The 25,345-nt window shown below is 37.2% G+C and overlaps 1 protein-coding gene across 10 annotated transcripts in view; it reads right to left on the bottom strand.

The window, feature by feature from the left end:
- fry (Protein furry) overlaps nt 1-25,345 on the bottom strand; it is a 470,099-nt gene that overhangs the window by 320,480 nt on the left and 124,274 nt on the right. For all 10 annotated transcript variants that reach the window (XM_067788943.1, XM_067788945.1, XM_067788946.1 and 7 more), the window contains 4 exons: nt 21,211-21,365; nt 17,319-17,429; nt 17,018-17,172; nt 11,286-11,446 (listed from right to left, as the gene is read on the bottom strand). In XM_067788943.1, the coding sequence (XP_067645044.1) occupies nt 11,286-11,446; nt 17,018-17,172; nt 17,319-17,429; nt 21,211-21,365 (582 nt within the window). The remainder of the gene's footprint in view (nt 1-11,285; nt 11,447-17,017; nt 17,173-17,318; nt 17,430-21,210; nt 21,366-25,345) is intronic.

Raw genomic sequence — 25,345 nt, 5'->3', positions numbered from 1 at the left:
CCGGGCTCGCTGAAACCCTATTGTGTCCACTGAGACATTTCTGCTAAAATTTCAGGTTTCGATAGTTGGGGTGATGATTGCTCTCAGTGAGCAGGTATGTGAGCCGAGTGCAGTAATTATCAGCTATCGTGAGTAAATTCTCAACACCAAACTTTCAGTGTAGCACAGCGCACACCTTCATCGGCCCTATGGTAATCTTTGTTGCCACAATGTAATGGTCCGTTCTGATATTTGTGCCGCGATATTCGTGCCTAAAGCCGACTGGTGCTAGGCTTGCCGTGAATGACAGTACTTGGTGAAGAAGTCTCTTCTTTTTCCTGCTTTTCCCCATCTATCGCGTTTCCGGTTCAGCGGTGATATCTTCACGGGGAATCATCCGATCAGGCATCAATAGCTTCGTTTGAGTCTCTGGACATTTCAAGTGCATACACTTAAATAATCTTTGCTCAAACGTTTGCCTTGGTCACCATCCGAAAAAAAGGATATAACAACACGTTTTATTTTTCTGTTATCGTGTTCATAATTAATTTCACGCGATGATCGAAGCGAAATAGAAAATAAGGTGGGATTCTGTATTACAGAGCTTTTAATGCCCTAGTTAGATCACAAAGAATAATAGGAAAATTTGTATGCGCGCAAATTTACAACCCATTCAATTCTCATTTAAAAACCTCAGTTTTGTAAAGCCACAGCATATTGCTTGTATTCATGAAACACAAATATTTGAAATATTTTTTGGGTAGTGTGAATAAAACGCAAACAAGAGTTTTTCCTTCAATATTTCAGTAAATTTACATGATTTTATTCGAAGAGAACTTCAAATTCTATGAAGCAGAGGGCATTTGCTTTTATTCACTCGGCCTAAGGAAAACGCAGCCGCTTATAAAAAAACATGGCGCACATGTGTATGTACAGCAGCGAACACAAAAAAAGGTGTGGCAACTTTTATCAAGTTTCTATAATTTAATTCTTCTTTTTTAGTTCCGACAATATAAGAAAAAATGTTTATGAATTTTGTAACTGAAACTACTTAACTAAGCAATCTCAAAAACGTTTTCGAGGCAATTCGAAAAGCTGAGAACATTTCGAACATTTTATTTCAATTTTTTCAGTATGCAGTTTTGTAGCTTAATCAATTGTATACCAATTTTACACAGAAACTCATTTCAGTCAAGGTTTGGTTTAATGAAATCATTAAGCTTTCCCTTTCACGCAGGGCCGCTTACTTCATTAAAGACTTGGTTTCCCCCAAAAGCGGTGCCGCTATTTTACGACAGCTCTAAGAGCTGCCAATATACTCACGGTTTTCAGTGGCACCGCTTTGTTGGAAACTACGAACAGTTACGGCAGACGATTTACAAAACTTAATTTTTCATTTTTGCGCATTTTTTTTACCTTTATGTTAAGTCGCTTTCATGTTTGTCCCCTCATATCCATACGAATTTTTGACCCACGGAAAAGTCTTTTTCGATAACTTCCCGTTGAGCTAGACACTTGATACTTAGAACACATGTAGTTCAGATCTGAGAGAAAAAATCCGCTAGGTGGCGCACGGATCGAGATATACAGAAAATTAATTTTAAAATGGAAATTTTGCGATCGACTTTTAACTAACTTCTCGGTGATCCAGAGACATGAAACTTAGCACATAGTTTGCGAGTCGATGGCACTACAATTCTTGGAAAACAAGATGCCGCCAAGTGGCAGACGAATCGAGATAAACGAAAATCCCTGAAAAAACGCAGGGAATCTTGCAAACGATTTTTGAGGAAAATTAATTTTAATTTGGGAATCTTTCAATGCGATTTTTACCTAACTTCCCGGTTACCTAGAGCCTTGTAACTTAGCACATAGTTCGACACCCGGTGTCAATACAATTTACAGAAAACAAAGTTACGCTAGGTGGCGCGTTAAGTGAGATAACTACAAATCCTTGAAAAACGAGGGGAATCTTGCAATCGATTTTTGAGTAACTTCCCGGTGAGCTGGAGATATGAAACTTGAGCCATAAGTCAGAACCCGGTGACAATGCAACATTTGATCAAAAAAAATCGCTAGGTGGCACGCGGATCGAGATAGTAAGAAAACAAATTTTAATTTGGGAATCTTTCAATCAATTTTTAACTAACTTCCCGGTTACCTAGAGACTTGTAACTTATCACATAGTTCGAGATCCGGTGACAATACACTTTATAGAAAACAAAGTTCAGCTAGGTGGCGTGCTAATTGAGGTAACTACAAATCCCTTTAAAACGAAAGGAATCTTGCGATCGATTTTTGAGTAACTTGCCGGTGAGCTAGAGACTTGAAACTTGGGCCGTGAGTCAGAAACCGGTGACAATGCAACATTTGATTACAAAAAAAATCGCTAGGTGGCACGCGGATCGAGATAGTAAGAAAACAAATTTTTATTTGGGAATCTTTCAATCCATTTTTAACTAACTTCCTTCCCGGTTACCTAGAGACACTTAGTTAGATGCCTGGTGACAATACAACTTATAGAAAACAAAGTTCCGCTAGGTGACGCGCTAGTCAAGATAACTGCAAATCCTTTAAAAACAGGGGGAATCTTGCGATCGATTTTCGAGTAACTTCCCGATGAGCTAGAGACATGAAACTTGGGCCGTAGGTCAGAACCCGGTGACAATGCAATATTTTATCAAAAAAATTCCGCTAGGTGGCGCATGGATCGAGATATTGAGAAAACTAGTTTTAAATTGGGAATCTTGCAATCGACTAACTTCCTGAATATCTAGAGACTTGAAACCTGAAATATAGTTTAAAACTCGGTGACAGTGCAACGTTTGATCAAAAAACTTGAGCTACGTTACGCAAAAGTCGAACTTTTTAGAAGATTAGGCAATACCTTCATGGCTAGCCTCCTGAGTGTTCCAGGCGTTGTAGAATTCCACCTCGTTGAAGGTCCAACTCAATGCACGTCCTTGCCTTCTTTTAGGCGTACGCGACTTTCACCACGAACTCAATGCACGTCCTTGCATACTTTTAGGCGTACGCGACTTTCACCACGATTCTTTTAATTTCACCACGATTTTCAGCTGTGCAAATTAAGTAGCTGACAAACGAGGTGAAATTCTCTTGTTATGATGCGAGGGGGAATTCTGTTGTTTTCGCCAGTGTTGTCAGCGCAATACCTCTAATTCTATTAAATCTTGCTATTTTGAACAAATAAATAAGATAAGAATTCTCACTTAGGAATTACTTAAATTACTAATCAAAGTTGCAATTGCCTTTTGTAGGCAGTACTAAAAAATTAAAAATAAAAAGATAATACAAAAATTTTAAGGACTACCTTTATATAAATGGACCAAAAAATAGAAGGCAATTTTTCCTTTAATACAGACATAGTCTTGTTGAATTTTGACTAAAAAACTTTAACAATAGCTCTTGTAAGAGAATTTTGGGATTTTAAATTATAAAGGTAAAGTGCGTGTTTAAATTTTAAATAATCAATTAGTTAATCCCAAGTACATGGTTTGCCTTAAATTGAAAGATTGCGCTCCACCTTTATAATTTTAAATCCCACAACTTTTTTACCAGAGCTATTGTTAAAGTTTTTTAGTCTAAATTCAACAAGACTATGTCTGTATTAAAGGAAAAATTGCCTTCTATTTTTTGGTCCATTTATATAAAAGTAGTCCTTAAAATTTTTGTATCATCTTTTTATTTTTAGTTTTTTTTTTTATTATTTATTTTAAGTGAACGTACAAGAAAAAAATTTGTAATTCAAAAATGTTTTTTTTTTTCACAAATCATATATTATTTCTAATTGCTGTTTTTATGTAGGATTCCTTTTTCTCTCTTATTTAGAATTCAAATCTATAAATAAAGTTTTGGTTGTAAATTTGGAGATTCGGGCTATTAGCGAGCTTTGGGCAATTTTGGTCGTAGTGCTTTTGTTTAGATATATTTTATTAAAATAATTTGTTAAAAATTAACGATTGTGAACACACAAAGAAATCTATTTGTACTATGGCACTATTGTGAATATTTTCACTGCCACCGGCAGTTGCTACCATACGCAAGATGGCAGCACAAGCTGTAAGTTTTAATTAATTTATAGAACAGCTGATTTCTGTTGATATTTGGTAAGAGACTTTTATATTGGTTGCCCAAGATGCGCACGGGTCCGGCTAGTAATTTCAATTATTTGTTCACCATTTTGACAATAGCGGTGGCAAAAAACGGCCATGAACGAGCTTCTACCGTCATTTCAGCAGTAATATTTTATGCCCTGGCGCAAACTTACGTTACGGTGAACCTCCCCGTCTTCTTAGTTTCCACATAATTATTTTCTACAACAAACTTTACCACTCTACCGCTATATAGCGGCACCACTTTCGAGGAAACCAAGCCTTAAGCGAAAATCTGTCAGCTGGTCCAAAAATATTGCACTGTTACAAAAAATAGTTAAAATGGATAGCTACTGTTTCCTCCTTAACTATAACAAGTAAGGAAGGCTAAGTTCGGGTGTAATCGAACATTACACACTCAGCTGAGAGCTTTGGAGACAAAATAAGGGAAAATCACCATGTAGGAAAATTAACCTAGGGTAACCCTGGAATGTGTTTGTATGACTTGGGTATCAAATGGAAGGTGTTAGTGAGTATTCTAAAAGGCAATGGGCCTTAGTTCTATAGGTGGACGCCATTTCGGGATAACCAGGGGTGACGCTAGAATGCGTTTGTACGATATGGTATCAAATGAAAGGTGTTAATGAGTATTTTAAAAGGGAGTGGGCCTTTTCGAGATAACGCCATAAAGGAGGACCAGGGGTGACTCTCGAATGCGTTTGTACGAATGGGTATCAAATTAATGGTATTAATCAGGGGTTTAAAAGGGAGTGGTCCTTAGTTGTATATGTGAAGGCGTTTTCAAGACATCGACCAAAATGTGGACCAGGGTAACCCAGAACATCATCTGTCGCTGCCGCTAATTTATTTATATATGTAATACCACAAACAGTATTCCTTCCAAGATTCCAAGGGCTTTTGATTTCGCCCTACAGAACTTTTTCATTTTCTTCTACTTAATATGGCAGGTGTCACACCCGTTTTACAAAGTTTTTTCTAAGGTTATATTTTGCGTCAATAAACCAATCCAATTACCATGTTTCATCCCTTTTTTCATATTTGGTATAAAATTATGGCATTTTTTTCATTTTTCGTAATTTTCGATATTGAAAAAGTGGGCGTGGTCATATTCGGATTTCGGCCATTTTTTATACCAAGATAAAGTGAGTTCAGATAAGTACGTGAACTAAGTTTAGTAAAGATATATCGATTTTTGCTCAAGTTATTATGCTAACGGCCGAACGGAAGGACAGACGGTCGACTGTGTATAAAAAATGGGCGTGGCTTCAACCGATTTCACCCATTTTCACAGAAAACAGTTATCATCGTAGAATTTATGCCCCTAAAAAATTTCACAAGAATTGGTAAATTTTTGTTCGACTTATGACATTAAAAGTATTCTAGACAAATTAAATGAAAAAGGGCGGAGCCACGCCCATTTTGAAATTTTCTTTTATTTTTGCATCTTGTTGCACCATATCATTACTGGGGTTGAATGTTGACATAATTTACGCATATACTGTAAAGATATGAAATTTTTTGTTAAAATTTGGCTTAAAACAAATTTTTTTTAAAAAGTGGGCTTGTTCGTCATCCGATGTTGCTAGTTTTTATTTAACTCACATATAGTAATAGGAGTAACGTTCCTGCAAAATTTCATCATGATATCTTCAACGACTGCCAAATTACAGCTTGCAAAACTTTTAAATTACTTTCTTTTAAAAGTGGACGGTGCCACGCCCATGGTCCAAAATTTTACTAATTTTCTATTTTGCGTCATAAGGTGAGCCCACCTACCAAGTTTCATCGCTTTATCCGTCTTTGGTAATGAATTATCACACTTTTTCGGCTTTTCGAAATTTTCGATATCGAAAAAGTGGGCGTGGTTGTAGTCCGATTTCGTTCATTTTAAATAGCGATTCGAAATGAGTGCCCAGGAACCTACGTACCAAATTTCATCAAGGTACCTCAAAATTTACTCAAGTTATCTTGTTAACGGACAGACGGACGGACGGACGGAAGGACATGGATCAAATTTTTTTTCGATACTGGTTATTTTGATATATGGAAGTCCATATCTATCTCGATTTCTTTATACCTGTACAATAGGGCGGGTCGATTTAAAAATCGCTCATTGCTCTGTGAAAATCGTATTCTAGGGATCAAAATAAGAAACTTTGCCGAAGGAACCATACCTCTAAAACGAATTCTGATGCCCCCCCCCCCCCCCTTTGGGTCGAACTTTTGGGTGGGGGCAATTTCAGTTCTACCTGCTGTGTCTTGTGGTGGCTTAAAAAAACAACAAAAGCAATTTTACGATCTACAATTGTGTCACAGTGATACCTTCATTTTTTTAAACGGTTGAATAAAAAACTCACACAACTATGTCTACGACATGCAAATACATCACAGTGATGCCTTGGTTTTAAAAGGCGGTTGTAAAAACGCTAATTTCTAATAATTTTTTTTAATTTCTTTTCTATTACTAAGTTAAATTCATTTTTTCATTTACATATGTTCTGACTAAATAAATTTCTAAATAAACTCCAAAAAGAAAAAACATAGGCATTTCAAAGTGGGATTTTTCAAAATTTGCCCCTACGACCAAAAGGGGGGGACATCAGAATTCGTTTTAGAGGTATGATTCCTTCGGCAAAGTTTCTTATTTTGATCCCTAGGATATGATTTTCACAGAGCAATGGGCGATTTTTTTGCCTCCCCACAAATCGACCCGGCCTACTGTACAACCAACCGTTATCCAATCAAAGTGAATATACTCTGTGTGCAAAGCACGCTGAGTATAAAGACCACAAAATTCCCAAGTCCTCATTAATGTTGCATCTAACCAAAGATGTGTCTATTTTTGAAAAAGCTATATTATATTTTGTGCAAATGCGCTGAAAATAAAATCTCTTTGTGTTTCTCTATTTTTCGTTGATTATTTATATTATTAATTTTTGATTAGAAAAAACTTTCAAAAATCAATACGAGTTTTGAGACATTTAAAATTTGCACTTTTCAAACTAAAACCGTTTTCACACAGAAACTTAATCGAATCACAATTCTATTTAATGAAATAATTAAGTTTCCCTTTTCATACAGGGCCTTTGCCTTCATTAAGCGAACATCTGTCAGCAGCCCCAAAAAAAATATTTCGTTTTTACAAAAAATATTTATAATAGAAAGCAGCCGTGTCGTTTTTAATTATAAATGCAATCAAAATAAAATGCATGCGCAACTACCCATAGATGTTGCACCTAACCAAATACGTGCCTATTTTCGAAAAAGCCATATTATCTATTGCAGCGAAAATTAAATTTTGAATTTTTTCTTGTTTTTCTATTTTTCGTAAATTATTGAAAATTATTTATTTTTGATTGTCATTTGCTGCAAAGCACCAAGCAAAGCCCACTGAATTTTTTACTCGATTAGGCATTCAATAAAGGATTAATGAGATAATTAACAATATATATTTTGCATGGAAGATTGAGTACAATAAGGACTTTAACGTAGAAAACTTGACTAATTATTTCATTAAGCCTCCGTGTGAAATGTTTCACTGGATTAGGCATTCAATAAAGCAATAATGAGATAATTAAGAATTTGTATTTTGTATGGAAGATTGAGCAAAATTAGGGCTTTAACGTAGAAAACTCGACTAATTATTTCATTAAGCCTCTGTATGAAATTTTTCACTCCATTAAGCATTCAATAAAGCAATAATGAGATAATTAAGAATATATATATTTTGCATGGAAGATTGAGTACAAAAGGACTTTAGCGTAGAAAACTTGACTAATTATTTCATTAAGCCTCTGTGTGAAATTTTTCACTCGATTAAGCATTCAATGAAGCAATCTTGAGATAATTAAGAATATATATTTTGCATGGAATATTGAGTACAAAAGGACTTTAGCGTAGACAACTTGACTAATTATTTCATTAAGCCTCTGTGTGAAATTTTTCACTCGATTAAGCATTCAATGAAGCAATCTGGAGATAATTAAGAATATATATTTTGCATGGAAGATTGAGTACAATAAGGGCTTTAACGTAGAAAACTTGACTAATTATTTAATTAAGCCTCTGTGTGAAATTTTTCACTCGATTAGGCATTCAATAAAGCAATAATGAGATAATTAAGAATATATATTTTGCATGGAAGATTGAGTACAATAAGGGCTTTAACGTAGAAAACTTGACTAATTTTTTCATTAAGCCTCTGTGTGAAATTGGCATAAAATTGATTGGAGTACAAAGCATATACTCCCAAAAAAATCATAAAACTTGTAATTAGAATGTTTGAAATGTTCGTAAAATTTTCTCGGATTTTAAAATTTTTTCGAAAACGTTTTTGAAATTGGTTTGCATAGTTTAAGTTACAAAAATCATGAACGTTTTTTCATAAGTAATAAAAATAAAAATTATTTAAATGATAAAATTTGATAAAAAATGACACTGCTATTTACGTGTTCGCTGCTGTAAATATAGTAATACAATGAATTGGATGTGTGACAGTTTGTAAAAGAAAGTTTTGTTTTTTAGAAATTCTTGTAGACTGCTTTGATACAAGTTTTGATTTTGGAGGCCAATTACCTTGTTCTTGTTTCTGTTAGGGCTATTTTAACTACAATGGCAAAATTTACATAAATACACACACAGGTAAAGTTTCTTTTCACTGTCTCAAATTGTCATAACCCTGCAAAAAATCGTGCAATTAATCCCTAAAGAGATTGGTCTCCGACTGATCTCTTTTGTCTACATTTGGGCATAATTGATCCCCTTTAGTCCCTTTCGGGTACAGTTGGGATTAGTCAGGTTGAAAGCTATGTAGCCCATTTTAAGAAATATTGAAAAAAAAGGCAACGAAATGAGTAAAATAAATAAGATTACAGGTGATTGAATCGAATTATTTAATATAACCGAACCTTACGACTACGCCGGAGTTAGGGTTACATTTTCGAAGAATATTTTTTATTCAGTTTTGAAAAGCGGGCAAACAACTTGCATCAAATAGATTTGGTGGTTTGGCAAATCCTTCGACTGTGTCTCTCATGGCAGAAATTTCGACTGGACCCTATTTGTGTTCTTATGAACAGAAAAGGGTTCCCACATGGGTACAAAGGGGATTAGTTCTATCGTTCCCTTTCGAGTATAAATGGGTACAATTAGTCTCTTCATAGGACATGCTCAAACAAAAGTTCAACTCATACAAAGTGAACAAAACTGACATTGGTCGCATACTCCTTTGCGACTCATCCCTGATGACGCTTCCCAAGGCAGCCGGTTCTATGTACCGGAGCGACTCGGAACTTTTTCCGACCAAGGGCTGTCATTTCAGTGTAACCCCATTTCGTTGTTTGATGGGCCAATGTTTATTATGTTTGGGTTATTTTATATAAAAGCTATTAGGCCGGTGGTTTTTAAGCGAAAAACTAAGTTTTCCTTTATCCTCCTACGCGTTTCGGTACATTTTGTACCTTCCTCAGGGAGATCTGTTTTTATTAATAACATAAAACAATTATTTTCAACAACATTGAGAATTTCACTTACATTACATTCAATTAAATTTTAAAAAAATGTTTGTTTTCAAAACTATATAAATCTATTCGCGCTGCATCCTTTTCGTTGCTCATCTCATCACACTGTTTGCTTTTTGATTGCTGTGAAGTAAGCACAGTTGATATTGTCTACGTCCTCTTTGAAGTTCACACAGTCTTTTATTCTTTGTTGTATTCGCAAGCCCTCTAGTGTTAGCCTTGTTTTTGTTCTTCTTTCTGTGTCCAATATACGCGCATTCGAAAAATCAGCTGAGTGATTGTGTATTGATAGGTGTTGCGAAAGTGCCGTAGAGGTCTTTTTGTTTCTTGCGTCTGCTTTGTGTTCGCTTATTCGTATTCCTAATGATCTTTTTGTTGCCCCTATATAAATTTTGTTGCAGTCTTCGCCAGCTTTTCCCTTGCATTTGATTTCGTATATCACATTATGTTGTTGCTCCTTTTCGATTGTGTATTTTGTTCGTGTAAAAAACAAAAAATTTTTATACAAAATTATACAAAATTTATATATGGACAACAAAAAGATCATTAGGAATACGAATAAGCGAACACAAAGCAGACGCAAGAAACAAAAAGACCTCTACGGCACTTTCGCAACACCTATCAATACACAATCACTCAGCTGATTTTTCGAATGCGCGTATATTGGACATAGAAAGAAGAACAAAAACAAGGCTAACACTAGAGGGCTTGCGAATACAACAAAGAATAAAAGACTGTGTGAACTTCAAAGAGGACGTAGACAATATCAACTGTGTTTACTTCACAGCAATCAAAAAGCAAACAGTGTGATGAGATGAGCAACGAAAAGGATGCAGCGCGAATAGATTTATATAGTTTTGAAAAAAAAAAATTTTTTAATTGAATTGAATGTAATGTAAGTGAAATTCTCAATGTTGTGTAAAATGTTTCTTTTGAAAATAATTGTTTTATGTTATTAATAAAAACAGATCTCCCTGAGGAAGGTATAAAATGTACCGAAACGCGTAGGAGGATAAAGGAAAACTTTGCTTTTCGCTTAAAAATCACCGGCCTAACAGCTCTTATATAAAGTAACCCCATTTAATTTGTTGCTTCCTTGGTCGCACCTATTGGATGGGGCGAAGCACTGCTACACCAACAACAACAACAACGCATCCCTGATTCATCCTAGACTAATCGCATTTTTGCAGGGAACCATCACACATTTATACATATACATACATATGTGTGTATGCATATATGAATAAAATGACCGTTACCCTTTTTTGAGGACACATAATTTTGCACTTCGCTGTGGTTTTTTATAAAAAGGAAATAGTTGTTTGGCAGACAAAAATTTAAGGAACATTAATTCACGTTTAAACCTTGATGATACCATCTCATTTTTAAATTATGCAATAAATTCTCACTTAATTCATGTCGTAATCATATCTACAACGTTTGCATGTAAGGTAGTCTCGTTTACACACGATATCACTTAATAACATTTTATTACACTTGCACATTTATTTACATTGTTGTTATGTATTTTTGTTGTTGAAAGCCCATGTAAACGATACCTTAAAGAGCAAACGAGTATCTCATGTGCCACCACTACTCACGCGATTAGATAATACATTAGCTTACTTCAAGGACGGGAGTGTGTCAAACATACCTTTTTCATTATCATTGTGTAGCGAAGCAACACTGCCAAAGAATCGTTTATCCAAAATTTGTAGTAATTGCAAAGCTGTAGAATGCACTTCAACACGCGGACAACCTGTCATTAAGAGTGTAACTGTGATGACAGATGTGTAGTGGTCACACGGATATTCCCTGAAAATGAAACAAAGAATAATAAAAACAAATTATAAAAACCGTAGGTGTTTAAAAGAATTGTATTATTTCACACTAAGGAAATTAGTTACGTGCGAGTGGAAATTGCAGATTTGAGGCAGATTTAGGCAAAAAGGTCTGTTATTGTTCGCTTCTTAAACAAACAACAGATGTTTAGCTGTGTAGAAATGGAAGGGACAGGAATGAAAAACATAAACATTTTTGTTGTTGCTCTTGTTGTGTTAACAACGCTTCGCCCCGTGCAATAGGTGCGACCACTCACAAATTTTCATCAAAGTTCTTTAACGGAGTTCAGGAACGCTAGCAGTTTCCACAGGGGTTGACCATAGGGAAGTTGCTGTAAGAGGTGTAGGTTACAAATTACTATTGGTATATCGTAGATAGATTTCGTATGTCAGGGTTGATGCTGGACAAGAAAGAATTATAACTGTTACAGTATCCAAAATGAAGCTGGACAGAGCGATTCCTATCTCTATTGGTAGTCAGCTTTCTTCGTATGCAAAGATTGGATAGTGTATGTTGATGACGGGATTTAAGGATGCGACCTAGCAAAGGCGTTTACCGAATCTGTGTGGTTAGCCTTAGGGCCTCCTCGTGCTTGTCTGGTCCAAACGGTTACGTAGGCAGGTGCAGATGTCTTATCGTTGTGCTTACGGAGATGTTTCCTTATCCCTCTTGTAGGCGGGGCTAGATCAAACAGATGTTTGCTGCGATGTCCTGGTTTGTGACATTTTAGCAAGAGCTGTCTGTGCAGCCGCCGTGGTGTGATGGTAGCGTTCTCCGCCTACCACACCAAAGATCCGGGGTTCACGCCCCGAGAAAAGCAACATCAAAAACTTTAGAAACGAGTCTTTTCAATTAGAAGAAATTTTTTCTAAGCGGGGTCGCCCCTCGACAGTGTTTGGCAAGCACTTCGAGTGTATTTCTGCCATGAAAAGCTCTCAGTGAAAACTCATCTGCCTTGCAGATGCCGTTCGGAGTCAGCATAAAACAAGTAGGTCCCATCCCGCCAATTTGTAGTAAAAAAGAAATATTAGCACGACGCAAATTGGAAGAGAAGCTCGGCCTTAGATCTCTTCGGAGGTTATCGCGCCTTAGACGTGAGGCATACATACCTAGGCAGCTCTGAGTGTAGGATTTGGGCAGGCCTGCAGCCTTTTCCAGTGTTTATATTTTTGTTTCATCATATTTTCCCGAAGTGCTGTCGGCAAGCGATTTTGTTTTTTTTTTTTTTTTTGCGGCTTCGTACTTCAGATACAATTTCTGAGGCAAGTGCCTTGAAGATAAGATTGTTATCGAACGTTACCCCAATATTTGCGTCATCTGTTTCTTCCACGTCCTCAACAGAGTGGCCGCGGATTTGGTCGGTGATATAAGACAGCCATTTATTTTAGAAACTATTTCCTCTATTGAAGTGCCAGATCCTGTTGCCATTATAGTGCAGTCGTCGACATAGGAAATGATAATAACTCCTTCTGTTGGGGAAGTATGTTTTTGTATGTAGAAATTATGGAACATCACCCTGTGGCTCCTCCTGTTTAATTCTTCTAGGCTGTAAGGTTTCGTTCCTAAATTTAACCGACATTTGCCGACCATTCAGATAATTTGCGGTCCATGTTGTTAAACAATGGGAAAGAGATGAACTTTCTTTGCCATGAAGTAGTGTGCCGTGATTGACTGTGTCAATAGCTATTGACTGGTCAAATACCAAGTACCGTTCTATGATGGGGTTTTTGCTGGTTCAGTTCGTAATTTATCTAGGTGTTTATGGCGTTTAGAACGGTTTTGCGGAAGCTATGCTGATGAGTTGCTAAGCGAATATTTCCAGTAAAATGAGGGAGCGGGACAACATAGAACTTCAACGACAAGTTGAAAGCGTGCTTCAGGTAGCTTACTCCTCCTCTTCTTGTTGTTGTTGTAGCGATAAAGATACTCCCCGAAGGCTTTGGTCAAGTATCGAACGATGATTTGCTTCAAGAATACAAAAAAATTTCGGTGTGAACGCTGTTGTTCTAGAAGTGGCAAGCTAACACATTTGAGAAAAAGTGTACCCTTTACCATGAAGTACGTGGCTGGACGCCCTTGATGTCAGCGCTAAGGTGGGATATTTCTCAAAGCCTTTAGTTTGCTATATGTGGTAGGACGCTGCCTCCACATAACGTGTATGTGCGGAGGTTGTCCCTGCCACAACGGATATACGAGTTCATATGCCTAGTGGGAGAGCTGCAGAACTACAGGAATGTTTGACAGTTGGGTGACGGGTGGTGAATTGTGTATGGTCAGTCGGAGGATTTCGGAGCTGGTGAATTGCAGATGATTGATAAGGGTCTAAGTAGAATGGTTTACAATGAAAATTTGAGGTTCGGTCGGTGCATGGTAAAACAGTAAGTGGTTGTTGATTAGTGCCAAAACAACCGGTGCAAACAGATCGGTTGTAAAATAATTAGTGGATCGGTGAATGATGAGCTAATATCCAAACAGCCGATGAATAAATGAAATGGAAGTTCAAATTTATTCGGTTTCGGTTACAATCCTTAGGTCGCTTATCAAACAAAATAGTTGGTAACCCAAGTTACCACCAGAAGTAAATATTGAGACCAACAGATTTGTGTAGGAAAAGGTAGAAATGGTATGCACTGCACAAGATTACAGACCTAAATAGCGAAACCGCATCCTGGGTTCAAATCTCGAGCAAAGCAGCAGCGACAATTTAGAAAAAAAAATTGTTCCAATTAGAAAACAGTATTTCTAAACGCGGCCGCCCCTTGGCAGTGATTTGGCAAACAATCCGAGTGCATTTCTCTCACGAAAGGCTTTCAGTGAAAATTAACGGCATCTGCAGTTCGAAGTCAGCATAAAACAGACGTCGGCAAATAGTGGAACAATTGGGCACACTCAATTCGCACGTATTCTTATTCTCTTTAGTTTAGTAGTCCCTGAGCTTTTGGCACAGTAACATCGATTGTGTGCGCCGTTCGCAATGTTGACGAATGTTGTCCATATGTATATTAGGAGTACATATTTTGTAAAGACAAATATGTATTAGGGGTGTTTATTGTGCAAAAAACTGTATCTTAGGATAAACCTTTATTTTACTGATTGGAATTGGCAAAATAGAAAAAAAAACATAACAAACGATTTTGTCTTTTTGCTTGCTAATAAGCGAATGAACAACGCAAAACGATGCCTCAAGTGATGTGCGCGATCATCGAGCTCTCACTAACACATCTACATTTTCATTTTGCTGACGTCTGACATAAAACATGTAGGTAAATTTGCAAGAGAAATTAATAAATATCACGACGCCAAGTGGAATCGCCAAGTACTTAATAAATTATACTTATATATTAGTCATAATTAAATGTTTGAGAAGTTTACACATTCGAGGTAAGCGTTTGTCTAACGAATGAAGTGCATTGTGCATTTATATTGTATATCTTGCAGATCGTTAATTACGGTGGGAGTGTATATTATGTTAACAAGAGGTATGATTGCTTGTAATGCTCATTGATATATACATATACATATTTCTTGTTTTTTTTTGGGAGTGCCACGAAATCCCCCCAAAAAAATACCCACCCAAACACAAAATCCCCAAAGAAAAAAAAATACCCAAACACATAATCCCCAAATTCAAAATCCCCAAAACCAAACTCCCCAAACACAAAATCCCAGTGCTATGATAAACATCAAGACCGTGTAAAAAATAGCAATATCTCTTTCCTCTTTCATTCATATTTATGTATGTATAACTATATATTATTATTTTTACTTATCCATATATAGGACTTCTAGTCGCTCTAATTCGAACAAGCTAACAGAAGCGTGTACTACGCAGAAGGATATCACCGTGCCACGGTTATACCACACACCCGGACTTGGCATGGCGTAGCCCAGGGTTATTTTTTATAAACGCGGCCGAAGGCCGCCTATGCAGAAAGTTGGTATGGAAAATTAGCCTTTTTTGGTCGCGACGATTTTAAACCTAATTTGAATTTATTTCACACATAAAATGGGGATTTTGTGTTGGGGATTATGAGTTTGGGGATTTTGATTTTGGGGATTTTGATTTTGGGGATTTTGATTTGGGGATTTTGTTTTGGGGATTTTGATTTTGGGGATAACGTGGTAGACCCTTTTTTTTTGTATAATTTGTTTATTTGCAATCTATTTTACAATAATAAGCAAATTATATAACAAATGACTAAGAAAAGTGACTTATATTATTGAACTCCATTGAGGTCAATAATAATATATGTGCTTACAATTATGCAACTTACATAAATGTATGCTTATATCCAGACATCTAATTTTAATATTTTAGTTTTACATTTAGTTATTAAAAGCTAAAGGGAAGGTCTAATACATGATGATATATACATATAATTATAAAGTAATCAAAAAAATTTCGTTTCATTTCTACTCTTTTTCTGCGTCTTTCATTTCTCTGTAGTTTTACTCTTCTTGCTCCCTCTATTTATTTCTCCTTCAATAGCCTTCTTCATCGTACTCTCTAAGCCTTCTTTCTGTATTCTTCTCTCGCCCCTTGTTTCTTAAATTTCACCCTCTATTGCTAGTTTCTTCGCTCGCTTATTTTCCACACTTCTACCACTCCTTCTCGTTTTTCGTTCCCCTTTTCCATTCACTCTCTCTACCTCTTCGGCCCGCCACGCTTTCCAACGCCCTCACATGCTCCCTTCCTTTTTCCTCTTCCATACCACCTCCCCGTTACTTTTCTACTAATTTACACTTGCTATTTACTTATTTTTTTTTTGTTACTATTCGCCTTTCCGTACTCTCTTCCTCTCATCTCCTTTTCCTTACCGCTCCTCTTATTTTTCGTCCTCCTCTCCCACGTCCTATTTTGTTCCTTTCCATATTTTTCACTTTCCTAACGTTTTTCACACTCTGATACTTTTTTTTCTTTTTCTGTATCGTACTCCCACACTTTCTATTCACTGATCTTTTTCTTTTTCTATGTATTTTCTTTACCTTTGTATTTCCCTATCTCCTCTAAATTGCAAATCTACCTCCTTATCCCCCAGTTTCCTCCCTTTACCTCTTCTCTTGCATCGACTTTCCGTTCCATCTCCTCTTCTCATACATTTCCTTCACATATAGGATCACTATGCAATGAATTGAATATCTACTTCAAATAGTTGTGGAAATATGATGCAACTTGGTTTTACTTCAAAAGGGGGCAAGGCACTGCCCACTTTCGCAAAATTGGATGCTATTTAATCTCTAATAAGCTATGGCTGATCATTTACTTGTCTACTTACATACTTTATTCGATTCTTCAGCAACCTAGTTCCATTTCTCTTCCGTATCCTCCTAGCACTCATCCCTCTCATATATAGGGAAACTATACCTACCCGAATTAAATAAAAACCGTTGGATCAGCTCGGAGAACACCGCCCACATAGTTAAAACCAAAAATGAGACAAACGACTTTTCATAAATTCCAGATCTGGAGGGCAGGACGTTCCCACTCCATCTCAAAATTACAGCACAATATACGTGTAATAATCGTTTTTGGAAAAAACTTACCTTGCGCTAAATATCGATGCCAGTGCCAAGAAACAAGCGTCTGCTTCACGAGATGTTGATGTATAGCAACGATCTATGACCCACTCTAATAACACACCACTATCTGGATTTGATTCAAGTAACAAAACAACTGTATCACGAGCTAATAGATAGATCTGTCAAAAGAGAAAGAAACAGAACGAGCGGTTCATTGTTACGTAATGGATATATTAAAAAGGAAAGAACTGGAAATTTTTAAAGTATTCAAATAAAGAAACTAACTACAGTTAAGTGTAAAAGCTAATCAATTATATCAGCTTACCTTTTCATCTTTAGATGTCAGCAACATGTCCAGCCATTCATAAATTATACCATAATCCGAAAGGTATGGCGGATGAAATATATGCCCACAGCAAAGTAAAGCGGATAGTGCCTGCACAAAGAAAGTGTTAAATAAAATAATTTTTAAAAAAAATGTTTAAGTTAAACGGTTTAAGGCTACAATAGAGGCGGACGGTTGGCGCAAGGGTGCGCAAATGGCGGACGTGGCGATACATGTGTACACCGATGGTTCCAAAGTAGTGGAAGGAGTAGGGTCTGCGGTATACTGCGCTGATCCGGAAATAAGCAGATCCTACAGGCTTCCGGATTACTATAGCGTTTTCCAAGCGGAAATATTAGCCGTACCCAAAGCAGTAGAAACCCTGGAAGAGAATAGCTTAAGCTGCAACCGTGTTAACTTTTATATTGACAGTCAAGCAGCAATTAAGGCAATAATCACGCATAGCACAGTATCTAAGTGCGTGTTAGTGTGTAAGCAGTCTCTGGAGAGAATCGGGATAGGGAGAAGCACCCATCTATATTGGGTCCCAGGGCATATGGGAATAGATGGGAATGAAAAAGCGGACGAACTGGCTAAAATGGGTGCATCACTTGAAGCTTGCTCCGTAGACGTCCCAATTAGATTGGGCGAGATTAAGCGAAGGCGAGAGGTGCACATGATCGACCAAGCGGGAAAGGTGTGGGTTCAAACGCGGGGCTGTAAAGTGTCGAAGATTATGTGTAGGTCTTTCAACCTTAGACTAGCACAGTTGCTTCTATCATTAAAAAGAGAGGACTGTAGACTCATGACGGGTAATCTGACTGGACACTGCCTTCTGGCGTCACATGCCTTTAAATTAGGCTTGGTCAGTGATAGCAGATGTAGGAAGTGCGGGTTGAGGAGGAAACGATCGAGCACGTTCTGTGCTCGTTCCCTGCACTTGCCAGGCTAAGACTCCAGCTATTAGGAGTGATACAGCTGTCAGATCTAGAAGCAGCAAGTGGCTTCTGTCCAAGAAGCTTCTAGTATTTGCCAAGAGGACGGAGTTATTTTATAACATAGGTCCTGGTTTTTGATAGGATTTTTCAGTTTGGTCGTTAAAACAAACTTCTGGTAACACTACGGACTCAATCAGTCTACGTGAGGTCCTCATGGACCGGCCAGTTCAACCTAATCTAACCTAAACGGTTTTATTGAAAACAATACTAACATTAAGTAATAATAATGCTAAAATCTACAAAATAATTTGGCAGGTCCTCGGTACTAGTCATCACACTACTGATCAATCTAGCACGTCGATCACACAGGCAAATAAAAGCATGGGGTCGAATGCTAATACGCGTCCAAAAATATCGAGAGAGGTGTCAAAAGACGATTAACTTCGACAGCAATAATCCGAAGGCGGAAAATGAAAATTTAGAAGTTGGAAATTTTCATTCGGTTGTTGTAATGTTGTTGTGCACAGAAAAAACTTTGTGTATGAAGGGATTTTGCACGCATTTAATTTTGACCCCACCCCATTGCTGAACCGGCCAGTGCAATTTTTTTTAAGCGCGGCGGAAGGCCGCCAATGCGAAAGGTATTCTGCGCAAAAACACTATGGATCCCTCCCCCGGTTTCAAAGAGACCCGTCGTTTTTCGGTTTTTCGTTAATATCTTTTGAACCCGTATTAGCAGCCGACCTCTGTTCTACACTATTACCCAAATTTCTATTGAGCGTCACTCATAACTTTAAAAATGATATTTTCATGTGTGTATAAGTAAGACCAACTGAACCTTAATCAGGTTATGCTACGCCTCACGCTTTTAAAAATTTCATGCGCCAAACGCTTTTATTTATCTGTCTGATAAACACCCTAGATTGATGAGGAGTGTGATGGCTAGTACCTAGGACCTACTAATTATTTTCTAGCTTTTAGTATTACGAGCCGGACCCGTGGCATCTTGCGCAACCAATATAAAAGTCCCTTATCAAATATCAACAGAAATCAGCTGTTCTATCAATTAAAACTTACACCTTGCTCTGCCATCTGGCGTATGGTAGCGACTGCCGGTAACGCAGTGCAAATATTCACAATAGTACCATAGTACAAATAGATGTCTTTATGTGCTCACAATCGTTTATTTTTAAGAAATTATTTTTATAAAATATAGCTAAATAAAAGCACTACGACCAAAATAGCCCAAAGCTCGCTAATAGCCCGAATCTCTATCTTTACAACCAAAACTTTACTTATAGATTTGAATTCCAAATAAGAGCGAAAAAGGGACCCGTACATAAAAACAGCAATTAGAAATAATATATATGATTATTACGTAATGTAAGTATTGTTTTCAATAAAACCGTTTAACTTAAACAATTTTTGTATGTTTGTTTTAATGGTGTGTTCAGTTTATACTTAAATATATTAAAAATTCATGACTTTAAAACCGGCTTATAATAATTGAATTAGAAAACATAATAATTGAAATTCAATTATTATAAGCCGGTGTTAATCTCATGAATTCTTAAACGATTTTTTTTTTAATTATTTTATTTTCAAGTGTTTATCTTTTATTTAAATGCTTATTATATCTCATTCTATTAAGTTCATTTAGTGCCTCATTATTACAAGGACTCTCTCCTGACAATTTGTTACAAACTAACTACTCAATACATAACCCTTCCAAAGACTTTACTCGACTCAGCGCCATGTATGCTTGTCGCTCCTCGAACAATTTTGAATGTTGTTGTTGTTGTAGCGATAAGGATACTCCTCGAAGCTTGGAAAGTATTATAGATGTTGATGGTCCTTTGCCGGATGTAGATCCGGTACGTTCCGGTAACAAGCACCATTAATATACTAGCCCGTTCATCTCGGGAACGATTTGGTATGACCAAATGAAACCTTCTAGGCCATTCCGCCCTCCGACTCCCTAGATCCATAAGGAACTTGTGGTCGCCAGGTAGGGTAGGTGTCGATATGAGCTGACGATACATCTGTTTGATACATTTGAGTTCAACAAATTCAGTAATGCATCCGATTGCGCCGTTCACCAATACTTTCGATACATCAATATTGGACCGCAACATAACTTTTGATCCTACAAATATTTCAAGTTTAGCTGGTAAGTCTTGGTTATATCTGCTGGTATTATATTAGCTGAATTCAAGTTATCTGTAGTTCGGGTGGCGTCTATTAGCTGGCACTGAGCTTTTCTTTTATTTCATAAAATGATTTCTAATTTCTGTATGTAATATGTGTTCCAAATACGGCCAAATCGGACCAGAAATACGATTTTTTGAATACCCCGATCCTTGCGCCATCCTGCGGGGACTTTTTTATAACTCACTTTCTATTTCTGTGTGTAATATGTGTTCCAAATATGAGCCAAATCGGACCACATATACGATTTATTAAAGTATCCCGATCCTTGCGTCACCTAGCGGAGTTTTTTTTTCTTTTTATGCATTGTCATCGGGTTCTGAACTATATTCAAGTTTCAAGCTTGAAGCTTATCGGCAAGTTACTTAAATTTCAATTAAAAAATTCGCCAGCCGCCTTCCACAACGTAGATCCTGGGTTCACGCCCCGGGCAAAAGCAACATCAAAATTTTAGAAAAAAGTTTTTTCAATTAGAAAAAAATTTGTCTAATGGTGTCGCCCATCGGCAGTGTTTGGCAAGCACCCCGAACGTGCTTCTGTCATGAAAAGCTCTCAGTGAAAACTCATCTGCCTTGCAGATGCTGTTCGGAGTCGGCATAAACCTCTCTTCGGAGGCTATCGCGCCTGACATTTATTTTTTATTTATTTAATAATAAAAACAACACTATTAGCATGTAACACAGTTATACCTCCTCATATGTATATTTTTTTATGTTTTAAAAATGTATGTATATGTAATTAATTACCTGCAAAGCACTAAATTGTAATTTTTCCTCGTCTGGCGTCTGGCCAATTTGCGAAGTAAATCCGAGTGGTTTTGAAAACGATCCACACCATGTAGCAAATAAATTGAAGAGATTTCTTTTTAACTCGCGTGTTAGAAGTGTGCCACACGACTCCACTAAAATAAGAAAACATTTTGAAGTTAATAGAAAGTTTCGATAAGAGCTCCGTGAATATATACGGCGTCCTCCCAAGAAATGCCTTAAACACAAAAAAATCCTAGCCATACTAAATAAACAGTGACTTAGTTAAAACCGAAGTTCACTGAGTTTTCATAGAGGGAATTAGTGAACAGTATTCAGATCGCGTTGGCAAATTTTATGAGAGGGTGGGAAAAAAGGTGTCTTTGGCGCAACAATCAGGAAATTGAGCTTGAACAATTAGACTATACTCAAAGTTCATCTCAAAAAATGTGTAATGAACACGAAGATATGGGTCAGTCCTTAAGATATTATAAATTGGCTTGATTTACCCGAGCTCTTTGACTACTCATCTTTTCGCTAGGCAAACATCTTAGAGCCACGTAAATGCTCTTCCACGGTTTTAATGCAGACAGAAGCCCAAAGTCAACGAACTGATTGGAACTTATCAGTGCCGCTTTATACGTAGTAAGTCTATTCGATCAGATTTTTACGATATGCCAGGCCCTGTAGAATACTTATGGTACGTGCCATCTTTTTGTTGACTTCAGGAGTTGCTTGTTAATGCTTTGTCTGCATTAAAGTTCTCTGCAGAGCTAATAAAGCATTGCTGAAGACTTTGACCATATCCATAAGGAATGTGAACTGTCCGAGCCATTCGAAATCGAACTTGCCTTCAGTCAAGCCGACTCCCTTTTGTGCGATTTTTTAAGCTAATGTTGTAGTTACCAAATGCGCCATAAGATCTGTCTTCTCTAGCTTGGATAAAGAGGCAAAGAAGTGGGTCTTGATATGAGTGACGACAATAAGAAGTACTTAATGTTCTCGAACAAATAATCGCGGCGTTGGCGCCTTAGCAGTCGCGCCCCTTTTGACTGATAGAAACCAAACGCTTGACAACTCTTGCCAACAAAAGTTACTTTGAACTAAGTAGGCAACTTAAAAACGAAGTACTCTCTTGTAGAAAAAAATCACGCTCTATAAGTCTCTCATTGTTTCTGTCCTGATGTATGGAATCCTGAACGGTGTCGAGAGATGATGGGATGGTTCTTGCAGTGCTCGAGAGAAAAGCTCTCAGCAAGATTTATGGTCCTATCGGTGACCATGCCCAAAGCAGGCAGAGGAAAACATGAATTCGCTAAAGGCTACATATCCATAAGTCGTACCCTCTTCATGCTAAGGTTCTGAAAAGGCTCTTAGATAGCTTTCTATGGCAGAAAATGCATACATGAAGGGCAGGTCTACTGAAACTGCCTTCCATGATCTCATTATATATTATAGTACCCTTTTTAAATATAGAAAGAGCCTTTCACAATGTAGAGCGATGTTACCAATGCCCTGGGTATAGTTCGCTTAAGCAACCATATCTGCCAATGGACGCAATCAGTGCTGAAAGATTCGGTAATACAAGCTGCCTATAGCTTCAATGGAAGCAGATTTATGGCTACAGCGTGCCCGTTATATTAGTATTCTCTCTTCTCGCGACTGGTGTGTTTACTTTTTATTTTGACTATTTAACTTGTTCAGGAGGTACCCTTTGTACCGGGCCGAAGCGTGGTATCGCCTTTCGGCGCCGCATTGTGGACCAAGTCTCGCCAATGGGTGTTTGTAGAGTTTTCATATTTCCTGTCGCTACTGAATAGTACGTACCACTCAGCGTCTCTTCAAGTTGAGTTTTGCCGTTCTGTATACCCACGACACACTTTTTAGGTTAGCTGCAGCAATCTGCACAGTACACAGCATCATCCTTATATAGTCGAAGGGATCGCCTTGTTTTTTCGTTCTAAGTCCAGCACCATGCATGGGGTTGTAGACGCACCATTTTTAGCTCTTAGCAGTCCATAGGTGGAACGGGAACCCACTATATTCTCTCGGGGTGTCCCTTCCTGCCTTCTGCGTTGAGTATCATACTTCAAGGATGATAGAGCAGCCTGTTCCGCCAATACCATGCTGGCGTGTTTAACTACACTACCGTTCTTACCATCATTGCTATTTAGGTTTATAGCACCTTATGACATTATTTACGGCAAAGATTATGACTATATACTCTAATTCCATACTTTATTGTTTAACTGGACAAACAAAATGAAGTTTTAGCTTTTATTTTTGACTTAAAATACATCAAATAACAAAAAGATAAAATGTTTCTATTTGTCTTGTCAATGGAATTTACGCAAAATAAAAATTGTTCTTGAAACCTGCTTATCCATTATTTCAGAAATAATTCGATATCGTAACACCTACTTTGCCCTACTATACTACTATATATTTGTGAAAGTATGTCTGTATGTATGTTTGGACTTGCAGCCTAAACCGCAGAATGGAATCGAACGAAATTTTGCCACGACATACCCTGAATGCGTCAATCTATGGTAGGCTATATAAAAAAAAAGTTTTCGACAAGGGGGCGTGGCACCTCCCATACAACTGGAATTTTTCGTAGTCAATATATTTGAAAGTATTAAGGCTAGACGAATGAAATTAGGTGAGTGGTTATATGAGACCAATCCCTACCCCATCCAGAAAAACTGGGTATAACGAAAAAGGGGGCGTGGCACCTCCCATACAACGGGAATTTTTCGTTGTCAGTATATCTGAAAGTATTAAAGCTTGACGACAGAAATTAGGTGAGGAGGTATATAAGACTAATCCCTACCCCCTCGGGGAAAATTGGGGATAGCGAAAAAGGGGCGTGGCATCTCCCATACAAATGGGGGTTGGGATTAGTCTAATATATTAGTCTATATAGAACTGCTTTTATTTATACCCGAACGACGTCGGGTACTCTGCTAGTAAAAAATAAAAATAGACGTTGGCCTACAAAATGGGGTGTACATACATAAATTTAAGGGAACACATGGGCTTTATTTGGAGCAACATTCTAAAAAAATCAAACCAACCAATACGAACCGATTTCGATCTTTTTACTGTTGCTTAGGCCCGATTTTTCAGTAGTTGGTTAAGCTTAAATTAAGTTTGCTTAAACTCTAGTCAAATTTAAACTCCAGTTGAACTACTGAGCAGTTTTTCAGTTTCAGTTTTCACCTTTCAGGGCCGCCTTTGGGGTAGGCTCTTTTGTAAGGCAACACTATTTTTTTATTATCTAGATAATTGTAGGTACGGCAACAGCTGGATTATGTTTACCCAACAAACATGGAAAAAATATTTCTCCAACCTCAGAAAATATATATCTAGTTCCGAAGCTGATATCTAACATCATGCTCCAATTATTCTTAAACCAGATAGTTATCAAGTTGATATTCAACTTCATTCTCCATCACTATCCAAACTTTGAGAAATCTTGTAAAATGTATAGTTCTCAAGTTAATCTCCAACGTCATTCTCAAATTATTTTCTGACCATTGAGAGATTTTAAGAAATGCACAGCTTCCAAATACATATCCAACACATTTCTCCAGTTCATATCCTACTTTAGATATCGAGTTGAGGTGGGTTGAAAAAAAATCTTCCCCGAAGTGGTAACACCAACGCCAACAGCTGTTTATTGTGAGAAATAAACACCTGGTTGATATGCTAGGAAGCGCTATTAATTAAAAATAAGTTATACATAATTTATTTTATATTCGTGAAAATACTGTAGCATTGTAATCTTATATTTGAGTCCAGTGAGAGAACCACACATACATAAATACATTTTGGGAACTATCTTTTTTTCACCTTAAGTAATAGCATTTTTTGCTTTATAAAAAATTTCCTCTTTTGCTCAGAACGTTATGATTCTCAAGTTGAGTCAGTGTTTCGAAACAACTTTTGAGATTTTAGAAGCATGCCTTGTTATCAATATGAGCTGTAGTGGTACTGAAGCCCAAAATTCGTGTTGGGTATATCCGACGCCATTTCGAACGAAGGCAAATAACTGATAGGTTAACTAGAATTTAACCCTGCCAGATCGGCCGCTTAAGCTCAGCTTAAACTTCAGTTAAGATAGACTGAAAAA

The sequence above is a fragment of the Eurosta solidaginis genome, chromosome 5 (assembly GCF_040869045.1).
Source record: "Eurosta solidaginis isolate ZX-2024a chromosome 5, ASM4086904v1, whole genome shotgun sequence".
NCBI lineage: Eukaryota > Metazoa > Arthropoda > Insecta > Diptera > Tephritidae > Eurosta > Eurosta solidaginis.
This window is presented reverse-complemented; position numbering and strand designations above follow the sequence as displayed.